Source organism: Fringilla coelebs (genome assembly GCF_963513975.1).
Source record: "Fringilla coelebs genome assembly, chromosome: 2".
Taxonomy (NCBI): domain Eukaryota; kingdom Metazoa; phylum Chordata; class Aves; order Passeriformes; family Fringillidae; genus Fringilla; species Fringilla coelebs.
The window spans coordinates 91,617,441-91,634,091 of NC_140029.1; the positions used below are offsets into that span (position 1 = coordinate 91,617,441).

At 41.8% G+C, this 16,651-nt stretch overlaps 1 protein-coding gene across 1 annotated transcript; it reads left to right on the top strand.

Annotated features, from left to right (window-relative positions):
• Positions 1–50: 50 nt before the first annotated feature.
• RABL3 (RAB, member of RAS oncogene family like 3) lies at positions 51–11,215 on the top strand (the record flags this gene model as incomplete). The annotated part of the gene is made up of 8 exons (XM_084224299.1): positions 51–96; positions 281–372; positions 1,975–2,104; positions 4,924–5,038; positions 6,158–6,308; positions 6,946–7,017; positions 7,828–7,866; positions 10,444–11,215. 8 exons carry the CDS (start codon positions 51–53, stop codon positions 10,507–10,509), a joined length of 711 nt encoding a protein of 236 aa, XP_084080425.1. The 3' UTR covers positions 10,510–11,215.
• Positions 11,216–16,651: the final 5,436 nt, after the last annotated feature.

A 16,651-nucleotide genomic window follows, 5' to 3' on the forward strand; every position in this document is an offset into this window, starting at 1 on the left:
CGATTGGCGGGCGCCCCGGTGGCCGGGCGTTGTTGCTAAGCAGGGTAAAGATGGCGGCTCTGGACAGGGTCAAGGTGCTGGTGCTGGGCGACTCCGGTGAGTCCGTGTCCCCAGGCCGTCTGTCCTGGGGCCGCTCCTCGGCCATCTGCTCCTCGCCTCCCTCCCCGTTACCCGCTGAGGGGCCGGGACCGCCCGCGTTCACTCAGTGCTGCTCCCGGCCTCGCCACCTGTAACCCTGGCACCGCCTCCCAGGAGTTGTTCTCTCTCTGTGCACTTGCAGGTGTCGGGAAATCGTCCCTCGTTCACCTCTTGTGCCACAACCAGGTGCTGGGAAACCCGTCCTGGACAGTGGGCTGCTCCGTGGATGTGCGAGTAGGTGACGTGCACGGTCTCTCGGTGGCCCTGAGCCTGACGTGTAAGGGAAGGGCCTTGACTTTTTATTTCAATTACTTACCGCCACAGAAAGAGGTGTACTTTGATCATGTGTTTTGCTGTGGGCTTAATCTTCTGGTGTAAGTAGCGTCAGATGTGAGCCAAGCACTTGTGTAAGCAAGTTTTGACCTTCCCAGGTTGTCACAACCAGACAAGACATTTGTCACTTGTAGCTCTGCTCCCTGCTGCAGTGGCCACTGGCATGTTACAGGGTGGCCAATTCCTGAAACAGGCAAGGAACAGCCAAATTGTCAGCCAAACACAGTGGGGAAAAACAGTTCGCTCATTTAGCTTGTGGGAACACAGGAAAACGCTGGGAGATGCTCATGTGTTAGAAAAACAAATTAAAATTTAGGGCCTGGCATGCTTCAGTGCTCTTAGACCTGAGTGAGGAAATAGGCAGGAGAAATTTATTGTTGAGACCTCGACACAGGAATGCAGAATTTATGAATCACAAAGACATGTTGCACAGAAAGCAGAGTTGAAGAAGAAACTAACAGACAATTAATAAGCCTCTCCCTACCTGGGAAAAAGATAATAAAAAGGCTGAAAATGTGGGCTACACAGCATGAGAAGTGAAAAGTCAATAACTAATAGAAGATCCCATACTAATTAAGGAAGAGAACTGTGTCACTTGTAAGCCAGTGAGCACTAATTCCTTTGTTTGCCAAAATGTATAAACAGTTGTAAGTTTTGGTGACTGATGCACCAAAACTTGGCGAAGTGCTACTCAGGTACCTCAGTGCTGAATAAATTAGTGCTGGTTTTCTAACCTATCTGGGTTAGAGAGTTTATTTCCTGGGTTTTGGTGACAGTTGTGACCATGGGGTTGCTTCTCCTCCTGACTACTTGCTGCAGGACCTGCTGTGGGAAGAATGGGGATGCCCATCCAGCAGTTCTTTGGCCCAGCCTCCAGCCCTCATGGGACATTGATGAATGCTTTCTTCCTTCGTCACTCTTTGCTGCATTCTCCTTGAAATGCATTGCCTTAGGTTAGAAATGTATTTCCAAAATCTGAGGAGACAAACATGGCAGTCCTGTTTGATTGTGGAGCAAAACTACTCAGCTGATCTGGGGGCAGAAGTTGTTGACTAATTCAGTTGAGATGTCAGAGTTTGGGTAGGAAAAAGATGTGGTCAGTTGGAATCCGGGTGTCTGTCACCTGTGTTAATATTCTTGCAGTGCTGCCATGTGGGTTTTAACAACTGTAAGAAGTCAAGACCTTAATTTTTCCATTTGCTTTAGCAAAACACTGTGTCTGAGCACATAATGAGATGTTGGGTTTGTTACAACTGAGATGCTCCCTGTGCACTCACCAGGCTCCCTCTCACATGAGATGGTGATCTCCATCTCTGTGGTGTCCAATGGTTGCTGCTTGGCTCCTTCCATCTCTCTTCCCCTTGAGAAGTTTGGAATAGTGTCAGCATGAGAATTTCCAAATATCTATCCAAGTGCAATAATCCAGCTGAAAGCGTAAGTGCCAAGTGGATTAACTCCTGTGACATGGTGCTGTGGTTATGTATCATGTGAATTTTTCATCAGATCCATGACTACAAAGAAGGAACTCCAGAAGAGAAGACCTATTACATTGAGCTGTGGGATGTTGGAGGTTCTGTGGGCAGTGCCACCAGTGTGAAAAGCACACGAGCAGTGTTCTATAATTTGCTGAATGGTAAGTTTGCTTGGTGTAAATGTGGTTTTAATACTGTTTCTGTGAGGAGCTGTCCCTTGGTCCTGGGGCAGAGTTCCAGGCAGCCTGCCTGAGGGCCACATTGTTCTCCTTTCTGATTTATGCAGGAACAAACCTGATACCATTCATAGGCAGAAGTTTATGGATTCAGTTGTGAACAGCAGATATTTCAGGCAAACTTGTGCAGATGGGCTCTATCAGCCTTTCCCTTCAGTCTTGTGCAGTTGGCACAGCAGGGAGGGTTTGAAGGTGCAGTGGTTGCCTTCACCTTTCTGGATCTGATAAACTGCAGAAATATGACTTCTATTTTTTGAGAGGTTTTTTATTATTTATATTTTCTTGTCTGGTTGTAAAACTTACAGCAGAAAAATTATTATTTCCGTTTCTATGAACTTTGATAGTTACATTCTACCCTGGCAAATTTGAACTGTGTCCCATAAAATTGCCATATGCTGATAACCATCTTGCCTCTGCTCATTTAGCTTACCAACTTATTTTTAAGAGTTGAATCTTGCAACTTGCTGCATGTGTAGGAAGTAGTATTTTGTGCCTTCTGTTGAGATATTGTCTTAAAAGCTTAGTAGTTCATCTGTGTCTCTAACAAGAGTAAATAAGAGATTATAAACATAACAGTGCAGAATTTCAGTTGTTACTTTCTGTTATCCCGGGATAGTTCACTAAAAATAGATGTGTATCAGACTAAGAACTGCTTCTGAAAATCTGGCTCAAGTGTTCTCTTTGATTCTCTTTGCTTATTCCCACTCATTTGAAGACTTTTCAATAACATGTTAAGCCACACAATAAACATTTTTGGCCTGTGACTAACTAGTTATTTCTTCCTCCTTTCTCAGAGAGAAACTTAGGTACCTCTTGCTTATACCATTAATCGGATTTCTGTGCATGAGAATTGAGTTGTGTTGTGCTCTCAAAGCAAGCCTCTTTGGTATATGAAAAAAAATTGATTTCTTTTTGATACCAAATCTACAGTGTGCCAAGGAGTGTGGGTCAGACTTGGAAATACCCTAGAACAGCCCATTAGGAAATGAAGTCTTGGACTTGTGCATCTGAATTATAATTGATGACATTAAAATAGAGTTATTTATCTCCACTGCCCAAAAGATACTAATTAGACAGCTTGCATATGAAGAGTGTTGACTTTGGTAGTTAACCTTGGGTCTTGTTTCTTTCATTAGATTAATTTCTCCATTAGAGCTTGTCTCACAAATTGCCTCTGCTTGACCTGATTTAAGAGGAGAAGATGAATGCATTTCTTCTGCCTGACTGCTTGTGCTTTCTGGGCTTGCAGTGGTCTGGAAGCCAGTCAGTGTTTGGTTGTGGCAGCAGCTGAGCAGGCTGCTGGGTTGTTGACCAGGCTGGTACACTTTGGTTTGGGATTATCCACAGATCTTCCTCTTTGCTGACTCTCCACCTGATGTGGGGACTGTGATAGCTGAGGACAGTGACTGGGCAGTAAGGCTTTGGCTTGCAGACCTTGTTGTGGGAGGAGCATTTCTTTGAGTCATTGGTCCTGCCTGCTCTTTTTGGATGTTGGCAGTCTTTTTCTGCTGGTGCAGCTAACTGTGCAGGTTTTAGGTGAAGCAGATGAGGAAACTGATTAATCAAAGACATAACTGAGGGAGAGTGTGTGGAGGTGGAGAGTGTTTCTCACAGGCTGTGCAGCAGTGGCTTTGGATCTGTTGCTGTAGGCCAAGTTGTGTTGTATCAGGCATTTTCTCTCTACACTGGGGGTGGACACGCAGCAGAGTTGCCTTTTTATACTGTTACTGAGATAAATGCTTTGAAATAGGGCTACAGCTGTGATATGCTGGGAACTCTCCTGGGAGAGTCTGTGCACAGTCATGTGGGGTAGTGGAAAATGTTTGTGGAAATGTGGTTTGTTCATAGCAGTGGGTGGCACCTCTGGAAGTTATGGTGAAAGACTAAATTAGTGAGTTTTTTTCCACCTGTAGGCTGTGAAGGGTTTTGAGAATGAATCCTAATGCAGATAAGGGATATCATTCCATTTTGTCCTTGAATTGGTGATAGTTTGAAGTCTGGAGGAAGTGGGAACATTCCACATATTGCAGAAGGTGTGAATAAATAGAAGAAATTTGCTAGCAGGAGTTGGTAATTGAGTTAGGAACTGTGGTTATCAGAAGTGGGTGTCTGTTAATAGCACAGCTAGGAAGCTTGACTCTGTCTCAGAATTTACATTTTGAAGGCTCATGGTAATGAAAAATGCTAGAAACTTAATCTTAACTACAGTAAGTCTTATTAATTCATGCTTTTACCAGCCATTTAGTGGACTGTGAAATTTTGTCAGTGTCTGTTTCCCCTTTGGATACCTCCCCAGATGTATAGCATTAATTCTTGAAAATGCAGTAGTTCTCTCTGAACTCTTTTAAAACAAAGAAAAAGCCTTCAGACTTAAGAGATGGTGGGATAAAAATAATTATGTTTACCAGAGAAAGGCTAAATTTTCTGCTGCAGTAATATAGAATTTCGGTATCATGAGAAGTAGAATCAGTGAATGTCTGCAAGCCTTTTGCAGATTAAAGCCTGAGATGGTTGTTTGTTTCCTGCTTTCATGTGATTTTTCTCTTAGCTCTTAGCCAGTTCTTGATAAGCAGCTTTAAAAAACCTGTTGCATCCTGATATTTTTCAGCCTTACTTATTCACTGTAACTGAACTGGTTATACATCCCTTCATTCTCAGATATCTGGGAACCTGTGGGTGTCATTTTGGTAAGATAAGGAGGAGAATATGTATCTTTAAATGGCACCTTGCTGTCTTGTCTTTAGGGATAATTTTAGTGCATGACTTGACCAACAAGAAATCATCCCAGAATTTGTATCGCTGGTCTTTGGAAGCACTCAACAGAGATGTTGCTCCAACAGGAGTTCTTGTGACAAATGGGTGAGTGAAAAATAAACATGCAGAGCTCAGACATGGTAATTCCAAGCAGTTGTAGAAGTTTTTGTTCCTCTCTAAGGGTACTTGGTCTCCACAGGAAAGTACATTGCTTAGACTTGGAAGAAAGAAAAAAAGAAATGGGGAATGTCAAATAAAGTTGTCTGTTGGTTGTTCTTGTTCTTTTATACTGCCAGACAATATCAGGCGATTCTGACAGCAGATCCCCAAACTGGGTGGCTGGGACCTTGCTTTATTTGTCTGAGGCCTCTGTGAGAGTGGCTCCAGTCCCCAGTTACAAGATTGTCTGTACTGAGAGATGCCATTGTACAGGAGATGTTATGGAATAATGTGTCTAGGCAAAGAGGCATTCCTTCCATGTCCCAAGACTGAGGAAGTTCACTTCAAACATTTTTGGTTTGGGTGATGGGGGAGTGATTTTAGGAGTGTGGCTAAAAGAGCTTAGAAAACTCTGCTTAAATAGCATGTTCATAATTAGCTCTCCAACACCTTGTCAAGGATTTCCTCCTGCAGCTCTTCGCTCCTGTCATCCATCAAGTCAAGGAGGTTTTAAAATCATTGCTAGACCTCACATGTGAGCAGGAAGGCAATAATGAGGAGTAGCTTTTTGAGGGAAAAATATCAATTGTTTATCTGTCTGTTCTGGTACACAGAACAGTTCTGTAGAAATGTAGGAAATGGGAAAGAGGATTTGCATTGTATAAACTGCAAAATTCTCCAGTGTCTCCACATACAGGTTTTTCACAATTTTGTTTTAATTTTCAGAAGTTTAACTTCTGTCAAGGACAGATGTTCAGCCATCAGCAATTCTTGCTCAAGTTGTTGCTGTTGGTTGTAATATTACTTGCTAGAAAGCTTGGTGTAGGTAAAAATGACAGACAAGTGATTATCCTAGCTAAGGAGAGTGATTGAAGCTTGGGTTCCTATGTAGTGACTTAGATGAAGAAGCCCTTCCTTAATTTAAAGATATTGCACATTTTAACTTAGATAAATGTTAATAATTAAATTACTGCTTTTTGAGAGGCACAGGGGAGGTGATGTTGTACTTGTGCCCACTTACATGGCCATTGCCTCATTCAGGATTGTCTTTGTTTCCCTTATCAGTGACTATGATCGTGAACAGTTTGGTGATAACCAGATCCCATTGCTGGTAATAGGAACTAAACTGGATCAGATCCCAGAAACTAAGAGGAATGAAGTTTTGACCAGAACAGCATTCTTGGCTGAGGATTTCAATGCTGAAGAGATAAATTTGGTTTGTATCCTTGTCATCTTTGTTGTTTTTCTTTTGTATAGGAGTGAGTCCAGTTTTTAGTAAGTAAAGATGTAACAAAAATTTGGCTTTTGGAGATTTTTCCAGTAGTGCCAGTCATTCACATTTCTGTTGGCTCTGCCCCTTGCTTGATGAAACAGATATCTTTGTTTCACTGTAGGGAGATGTAAGGGGTATTAGATAAGGTCCCTTGAGCTTTGAATTGTTGGCTGGGAGTTCAATTTTCTTCTTAATAGCTCTAATATATACTGTCTTTGAATTAAACATGAAGATGACTTTATATAGATCTGTGGGTATAAAAATATACATGTGCTGTGTGAATGCTTGTATACACACTCCCAATCTCAGGTGTAGCCTGTACAAATCCCTGTCTGACTGTATAGCTGGTGGGGGAAGGAATATGTGAAGCATATGAGGGGTTGCTTAGAATTCTGCAGTAGATTCACAGAGCAGTTGGTCTTTTCTCTGAAGTGACTGTGGAGCAGAAATCAGCAGATCCGTTGTTTTCCCTTGCTGATGGTGTGTGTCAGGGGAAGGGGTATGTTCTGTTTCTTTGTGTTTGGCTTCCTTGTGCTGATTTCCTTGTGCTTGGTTTGTTCTTGTCTTTTGGGTGTTCTAGGACTGCACCAATCCTCGTTATCTGGCTGCAGGCTCATCCAATGCTGTCAAACTAAGCAGGTTTTTTGATAAGGTAAGTCAATGAAATGATGTTTTGTTATCCTGTGCATTAAATGCTGGGATTTGAGCATGAGCAACAGTTTAAGCTGCTCCTTTCACATTCCACTCTCTGACTCGGTTCAAGCCAGGTGTGGGAGGGCCAAAGATTGATCTGCTTTTGGAACCCTACAGGAGATAGATGATCTGCTTGAAGATTTAGTTCCTGATCTGCATAGAGCAGTGAAAAAGAACTCACAAATGTGCAACGACACTCAGCTTATGCATTTGAAGTTGTCTGGCAGGTCAGAAGGGTTGCAGCATTCTGAGGCAGTAATGTGGGGAGACAGAAGACTGGTTAGTTCTGTTGATCCTAGTTAAAGCAACCTTTAGGAATTAAGAAATTAATTAAGAATATTATTCTCCCTTCCTGAAAAAGGGACCATTAAGGTCTATTGTGCAAATGAGAGAAGGAATGCTCTGTTTTAAGCATCCTCTGGGCAAAATAGCATAGTGGGGCTGCTGTGCAGTAGTAGGAACCAGTATCCCTGCAGAGGGAATGGGAGTAACTGATTCTGTAGCAGGAGGCACACAAACCATCACCTCCATTACCCAGGAGGGCTATGTTGAAGTTAAGGATGATTAGACAGTTTGTCTAAGAATGGCTGTAGGTGGCAACTGCTGTGTGCTAGATCATTGCACTAAAGCAGTAGGCCTGGAGCAGAGATGTGAGGTCAGACTTTGTCCCAGTTAGCCCTGAGTTTCAGTGCTCATGTGTGAAGTGTTGGTTGCAATCCGAGGTTATGCACGTGCTGTGCAAGCTAAGATCATTCTCTGTTTTTCCCAGGTCATAGAGAAGAGATACGTCTTAAGAGATGGCAATCAGGTTTGTCACTTTTCCTCCTCTTTTGTTTCATTTCTCCGTGTGTAATGTGAACTGCTGACATAGTCCTCTTTAAAACACGAGCTTCCTGCAACCTAAATGACAATCTGTGCTGGTAGTTTAATTCTTGTATCTCTGGGAGCACAGCTGTTAAGCCTAGACAGAAGAATGGCTGACTTTTGTCAGCTGAAGTATTTGTCTGTAAAGCCATTGGCAGTGAAATACTTAAGTATGCTAACATAGTAGAAGTTGGAAGAGTGAGGTAAAATGGGCAAATATGATTTTTTTCAGCTCTGTCAGCTTCAGGCTGCTTGGTTGCAGATTAAGGCCACAGATGCTATCCTGAAGGTCAATGAAAGGGAATTTTTGTACCGCTGGTACGAGAGTTTATGTTTAATAGAGGTAGTTTCCAGAGACTCAGTGGAGGCACAAGGAAAATGGCAGTATGATATCAGCTTGTAATTAATTCCTAAAGGACTGAATTAACTGTTTTCAGCCAGTTGGGGAAGTACTAGCAAAATGCCTTCTGGTTTGGACAGGCCACTTCATCTTTTGTGTCCCCCACCTCTCCACATGCACTCTGCCATGCAGGGAGTAGTGAAGTTGCATTTACCTTATGTAAAGGTGTTGCAAATTACCATGAAAAGCATCTCTGAAGTACAGTCACACCTGTACATTGTTAGAGGTAGCTGTGCTGAAAGCCCCTGGGGTGTGGGGGGGAAATAGTCACAGGTTACAAAATGCTTCCTTTCTTTGAGCGCTTTTGTAGTGCCTTTTGAAAATACATTTGCTTTTGCCTCTTTCTGCATGATACCTTTTTTTATTCCCCTCTCCTCCCCACATTCTACTGAAAGGAAGTTTCCCTTCCATGGGAATAATATCTTAATGCAGAAACCTGCTTGTGTGCTGGTTGTTTTTGATGCATGATGTAAGATTTTTATTTTTATCATTTGATCCTATTTAGTGGCTAGCCAGGGATTAACTATATATTCCTTTTGGCTGTGTGCCAAAGACTGAAGCCTGCTGATGACTGTCTACCTCCCTGACAGGAGCTCAAAACAAATCTTAAACAGCAAACAGTCATGTTTAAAGAGGCAAAATCCAAATTGGAAATGGAGGCTTCAATGGAACCTCTTAATGTTATCATTTGAAGTTACCTACTTAATGTAACCCTTACCAATGTGTTTGTGGGTTTCCTACAATAGGTCACTACAATCATTCGTGTTTTGAGGTATTTCTTTTATAAAATTCTTCAGGATGAAAAGAATGATAAGTTTCAAATTGTTCACAGCTATGACTTCAATCAGATATGTGATAAATAAATAATTGTTACTCTTAATTAGTGACTTTGTAAGAAATGATAAAGCAGATAACTTTTTACCTATGGTGTTCAGGTACTTCTTAGTTATAATGATTGCATTTTTCCTCTTTAAATTCCCAAAGCAGTTTTCATGAGGTGAACCTTTGTACAAAATCTGCCTGATTTTGTCCTTAGAGATGATTGCTTTTTAGAGATGAGTAGACCAGTACCTTAATGAATACCTTGCATATTTGCGTTTTGGGCCTGAAAACCCCAAGTAAATTTAATCTGTGGACTTTTTAGTGGACTTTTATTTTGGGAAAGCTCTTCAGCTCTCTGCTTACCAGTGACATGTGTAATCTGAGCAATCTGCTGTGAATTTTTGGTCCCACACCATCCATACATGCCCATGTTCTTCTGGCATGATTTGTAGGGCTTGGTTGACTCCTTCCATTTTAATAGACTGTATTTCCTATGAATGTGTGGAATTGTTTTGGAAGGGCATGTCTACAGGGTCTGCTGTTTCTGCTTGTTTGTAGTGAGCAAGGTAAAAATTACTTTGGCCTGTAATCAAATAGTTTTATGATGCCAGTAGGGCAGATATGCAGTATTAGAAAGCAGCACATCACTTTCTTTTGAGGATTCACACATACATTAGATTGAAAATCAGTCTGAAATGCTGTTAAGGCCAGAGAAGTTTCTGATGGTTTCAGGTAGATTTCCTTTGTAAACATCCATTGTCACTGTGTAAGCAGTGTCTGCAGATGGGCTGCAAAAGCAGGAGTGCTAATCCTTTGTATTGTTGCAGCCATTTCTGTCCCAATGTTTTTCTTTAAGCTTTCAGCCGTTGATAAAACTGTACTTTCAACTGCCACTGAAGTGCTGATGCTTGGGTTTCAAGGCATAAAGCCTCAACAGCTTTTTGATAGGACTTGGTTTATATTGTTTTATAGTTTTAAAAATGAATGGAAGAGAAATTCTTGTATGCACTTGAATCTGCTTTGAAATCTGTCTTTGAGATCTGTCATTAACTGTGTTAGGATTGAGGCTTTCAATTTCCCTTGCCAAAAAGTCTTAGGGAGCCTCAGAGAACAGATGAGCCATAGTGGAGTTGTGCAGTGTTTAACTAGAGGTGCTCGTCTACCAAGTCAGCTGAAGCACTGTGGCCCTGATTCTGGAGATGGCAGAGGTGGAAGATGCTGCAGTTGGCTTGGTAACAGTGTGGGCTAGAGGGAGCTCCTGCTGATTCTGACATGACAACTTGTCTTCCCTGCCTCTAGATTCCTGGCTTCTCTGAAAGGAAGAGGTTTGGGGGAGGAACACTGAAGAGCCTTCATTATGACTGAGCACTGAAGAAGTGGAAGACAGCTTCTCTGAGTTCCTAAAGACATTCCCGTTCCCACTGGATGCACAAAGACAGTAATGCTGTCAAGCAGAGTAAAGTGATATTACAGCTGGCTAGCCTGCTGAAGCTTCTGTTGTTGGAAAAGACTTGGGACAGGTTTTCCAAAAACTTAATCTGGAGCCTAGAGTATTGCTTAGGATTGCAGACCATCTGGATCTGTGGGAACACCTGGGGAAAGTGTGCAATAAGTTGAATGCCTCTCACTGCTGTGGGAAACTTCATCATACACAGCACATATATGTGACATTGTTTGCAATGATTTGCAATCATTTTACCTCTAAAGGAAAGATGACATTGAGTGGGCCTCTCATGTACAGTAAAGTGACCAAAACAAGTGAGCAAAGCATTATGATGTGTAAGGAGTGGTCTGCAAAATAATGGAATGCCTTCATTAAATGAATGGAATGCTGTTTCACCCAGAGCACACTGTTCATCCCTATTCAAAAGGGATAAAAGCAATAGGCAAGATATGAAAAAAAGATTTGAAGCCTTAAAAAGAAAATCATTAGTAGAAAACAACTGGTGTTAGTTCTGCTGCTTAAATTAAAATTGTTTACTTTGGAGAGGGCAAAGTAAATCAGGTTGTCCTGTTTATCTTTTCATAATGATTGTGGTCTTGTTTTTTGTATTAAATTAAAAGGCAATTCATTGAAAACTGATGGAAAAAGTATGTTTTTATACAGTGCTTATTTGGAACCTATGTGACATGGTCCTACTGAGCCTGAGGACTTAGTGGATTCAGAAAACATGGAATGTAAGAACTTCCTCTGAATTAGAACAGATAGAAATTTAGAAGGGATATAAAGCTGTGTAAAAAGTAGGAACTGGGCATGATTGGGAGGAGAGTTCTGTGAAATAGATGTTTCCTTTACATAGTTAGCACTAAGGATAAAGGAGACTTGATCTGGTCTGATCTCCTGTACAGGGTCTTCTTTTCCTAAGTAGCCCAAGATTTGCACGGTTTCTCACCATGCTAGAATTCCATGGAGCAGTAAAATCCTGATTTATGGCGGTTCCTTCTTTCCACACCTTCCTCACAGTCGCCTCTAATGGTTAAGCCTCTGGCAAAGGCTAACTAAGAGCTGGAGTTAGATGTAAATAGAGATTAATAATAAATGGGGAAAGAAGAAAGTAAAATGCTGGTGTGAAATTGACAGGGAGCAGAGTTCTGCAGTCTCTGGATTACCTCTGCCTGCAGCTTTTCTGGCAGCTGCTTGGAAATAAATAGAAACCTGCCTACTGCCACTAATCAGGCACAAAAGTGATAGCTGGGGGCACCAATCAAACTTGTTACAAAGATGGATGCTTTTCTTTTCCTTAGGCCATTTCCAGAAAGGTCTGGGATCAGTTGTAAACATGAGTGCAGTAAGTTTTTAGGTGCTTGTGTGAAATAGGTTGTTAGTTTACAGTTAGTTTACAACCAGAAGAAACAAGGTATCAAAATATTCATATAAAGAACACATGTCTGAGCTGTGCAGCTTGTGACAGCCCCAGTGTCTGTCTCTGATCCTTTGACAATGAAAGCTGGAATTGTTTTATCAAGGTCAGGTGCAGTCTTAGGGTTACCAGATCTGGGCTCCCTCAGGTTCCCAAGGAGCTGCAGAACAGAACAAGCAAGCTGTAGTGCTATTCCCTCCTTCACCTTTAGTGGCCAAACCCCTGCCTGCAGCTCACGTGTCTGCATGTTCTAAAATAGGCCTCTAGCCCAGAAGAAGTGTCTTGTTTGTTTAGATCTCAGCAGGTCACCACAATTAGGTCTATTTTTTCCTTCTTGGGACAAGGTGATGTGCAATGGAGTTGTGCACGTGGATGATGTTACATTTATTTGTGCAGGGAGTTCCAGCTTCTTGTCAGAACCAGGAGTATGTGAGCAGCTGGAGTTAGTTTTATGGCTTTTCCACCTTACTTGTTTCAGCTGTCCAAAAATGGTTCACTTGCAAGCTTAGGGATGTGACACCAGACAACTTTTCTATGTCACACTTGTTATATGTGTTTTACCTTCCTTTTCTCTGCACACACACACCTCTTCCATGCCCTGTGACCCTTCTGTCCGTCTTGCCTCTGTCTGCCCATACCTCATTCCCTGTTCCCACAAATACTATCCCTCTTTCTCTCCCCATTTGCCCCATTTGTCTGACCACTCTGTATCACAAGAAGTCACAAAGACTCCTCTTTGTGTTTCCTGCTCGGATCTCTGGTTTCCCCCTTTTTCCCATTTTCCTCTCTGTTTCTCTATGCCATGCCTTGTCTCTCTAGCTGTACCACTGAAATTCTCTTTCTCTGTTTTACTTCATCTCTGGTCCTGTCTGTCTCTGGTTTGTATTATATGCACACACATTTCACATCAAAACATTGTTACCCAGTCCCTTTAAATTCAAGCTACTCAATGTCTCTGTGTTATTTCCCAGGCAGAAATATGTGCCCAGGTGCTGTGTTCCAGAGGTGTCAGTGAAGGTGGTTGATGCAGGTACATTTGAGATGTGTTGGACCTTCCATGCACACACAGGTGAAATGTAGAGCAAATAAACCATGAGCCTTCCCTGTTCCCAAGGGGCTTGGCAGAGCTTCCTGGTTGATCTATGACCACTTTGATGACTGGGGGCTCATCAGAATGAATATGAGTATGTCCTTAACAGGGAAAATTTAGCAAGGATGCTACTGGCTTTTTAAGCATGTGAAACCTATCCAGTAATGGGATTTTGGGTGCAACCTTAATGCAAATTTTTATTATTGATTATATTTGCACAGGCAGCTGCAATATGCTCCATTTGTCACAAATGAGAGATGAGCTGCTGTGTCGTAGCCTGCAGTCAGTATCAGTCAGCTATGGTGAAGTCAGGGTTCTCATTTCTCAGTGGATAACAAGGTGACAGTTTTCACTGATTGAAAACCTGCTTTTGCTTTTCAGCAAAGGGAGCTTAATCCTTCTATTTCTTTTGTTAGTCAGTTCCTCTTGTTAGAAGTCATGTTTCTGTCTCGCTATCCTTACAAGGATGCTGGTTACTTTGATTCCTTTGTAGGGTTGAGCAAGTGTGTGGCTTAGTGCACTAGTTTGCTTAGACAGAAAGCCATTATCATTATTGATGAACCTGTCACTGGCTGGCAAGTTACCAGGAAGTGTGCAGAGGTAAAGCTTTCCTTAGGGTGTGCTTTGCTGCAGCACTCTGTGTTAAGGTCCTCAGACACACAGTCTCAGACACACACCATCACATAGTTTCCAGGTGAAAGAGGGGAATAAAAATAAAAGCAGTTCCAATTTTTAATTTCAAGTAGCAATGGCAAAGTTCTCCCATCTAGTGAGGGCCTGTGGCATGTAGCCAAAAGTATTATTCCTAGTATTTATTATCCACTTTGTGCTACTGTTTTTATTCTGACATCTGATCTGTAAGTGTGGAAAATATATTTCTTTATGGTACATGAGGACACAAAGGAGAAATTAGGAAGCATCTCTGTCACTAACAGTGTCCATGTGAGCAGCATAAGGGAGTTCCAGTTGTGCAGGCAAAGCTGCAATGAACAGCAATACTCAGGTCCTGACTCTAAATGGATCTTGAAATGAGATGCAGCTCCCTAATAGTGAGAGTGATGATGCCTGAAACAGTTGCTGGAAAAAAAAGTGGATTTGTCAATGTTTAGAGTTTCTCAGAGTAGCATTAGTTGCTTTGGGAAAGGCATGCTTTAGCACAGCTTTGAGGACAAGTCCCTAGCATGCATGTAAGGAAGGTGGTTTAGATGTTCAGAGCTCTCTGTGGCAGCAAAGAGACTGTGAAATCTAACTTTGGCAGTTCAGCTGCTTAGCCAACACCTGCTGCAAATACCATTAAATACAGAAATGTGGTTTCTTTTTCCTACTTCAGCATTGTATTGCTGAGGTACAGCTTCTTGTGCCCCTTGGCCTTACCTGTGCACAGAAATGCTGGTTCCATACCTACTAAAATTGCACAGAGAGGTTGATTGTCAGCATACCACCACAGACTTCTCTCAAAAAGATGCTGAACACAAGACAAGCTCATAAATAAAAACATGCGCTCTTTCTTGTCTAGATCAAAATGAAGTCTGGACTGCATGAGCAAACCAACTTAAAATTCAATCATATTTTTGAATAAGAGGAGCATGAAGGGAAATTGTGGGTGATTAACCCATGCACATCTATGTTCCCTTTGACCTGAAAGTTAATGTTTACACAGTGGAAATGCACTGCTGGCTTTTGGTTAAAAATTGTTTAAAGGACAAGGGTGCCCAGTAGCTGTGAAGGCTAGACTATGGTCAGAGCTTCTCTCTTTCTCTCTGGTACCATCTGCTTTTCCTGAGGCTTGTTCTGCTGTGGCTTACATGGGGTTGATGGACTGTTCTACCCTTGCTGAATAAAAGGTCAGATCACAAATTCAGTGGCTGTCCAAAATTAGCACCAGAGTGGGGAAGGACAGAACAAAGCAATGTGACTAAATTTTCTGCTGACTTCTAAGAGTGGTGGTTCTGGCTTGCAGGCAGAAACATCACAGCAACGTGAGCAGGTGGCTTCTCCTGCTTCTATTCATGCAGCATCTGCTTTTTGGCAACAAGGAGTGTGTGCTTTCTGCTGCAAACAACTTTTATGATCTTTCCTGCACAAATAAATGATAATAATTAACCTGTCTGGCATCTCCTGCTGAACAGTCCCAGAAAAATGACAAGGACATATTTCATAAGAGCCACTCTACAGGAAAGTACATTTATTGAAAAGAGCCTTTTTTAACACATTGCTGTAGGCAGTGATTAAAAAAAAAAGTATAAACTTTATTGCTTTATTTTGCTATATTGTGATGAAAGGTTCAAAAAAGAGGTTAATTCTCCTGGTACTAAGTAGTACACTATAAGATAAACAAAGACAGCTGCTCTAAAGAGCTCCTGTCCAATTTAGCAATGTGTAAAGGGTTAACAAGCAGAGAACAGATGCAAGCTGGGGAAGCTGGGATCACAGAGACAGAAGTGAATGAGGATATTTATTAATAGGTACATCACAGATGCATTGTAGCTGATGAAGATAGGAGGAGAAGTTGGTCAGTTTAGAAGCAGGGTGCATCATTGTGAAAAGCAACAGGTTGTTGCAACAGGAGGAGCACAAATACATCAGAAAGGATCTGCCTCAGTCACCCATGATGTTTTTTGCTCACAGGAGAGAAGAGCTTGACTCTTGGGACCGGACAATGCCTAGCTGCAGGACACAGTGGTGAGCTGTGATCCAATAATAGTTCACACCATGGCCCCACTACCTGAATCAGCAGGAAACAAAATGCCTTTTAATGCATATGCTGTGAATTCAAATTTTTTTTATTCCCCTTTTCCTGTTGGATCAAATACAAGCTGCTTCAACTTCTCACTGAAAGGAAATATTTTCCATTCTCCTCTTCATCTTTCATTCATCACCAGGATGTTGAACACTAGCTGCTAAATTTTCAAGCAAGTCCCTTGGTATTTTCATGCTGCCTCTCTGAAGCAGAAGAGCTCTTTGAACACCTCTTCAGATGCCTCTGAGAACAGTTCACAAGTAATAAGCTGCTGGCATGCAGGTACCATCCAGTTGTACATTCATCATGTAGCAAATACAGTGGTATGGATGTCTTTTGCTTTTTGACATACTTCTTTTGGGTCTTTTTATGTCTTTCAGCTGGAATCTCCTTGGAGTAAAGGCCAGGTGAAGACATGCACTGGATAACGTCATGAGCCCAGAAAGGTAGCTGAGAAAACACTGAATGCTTTTAATGCTCATTCTGGGTTTCCATGTTTCATAGTTATATGACAATGAATACAGTTGCTAAAATATTAATGAAATACATCTATATTTCATGTTACATAAGATTTATAGTCAAGATTTTTACTGCAACTAACTAAAGGAGTTTTTTAGGCTAAATCACAGAATTACTGAGCCTGGGCATGACCTTTGGAGATATCTCGTCCAATCCCCTGCTCAAGGAGGGTCAGCTGGAGCAGGTTGCCCAGGACCCTGTCCAGATGGATTTTGAATGTCTTCACTGGTGGAGAATGCACAGCCTCTCTGTACAATCTATTCCAGTGTTTGACCACCACTTAATATTCACATTTAT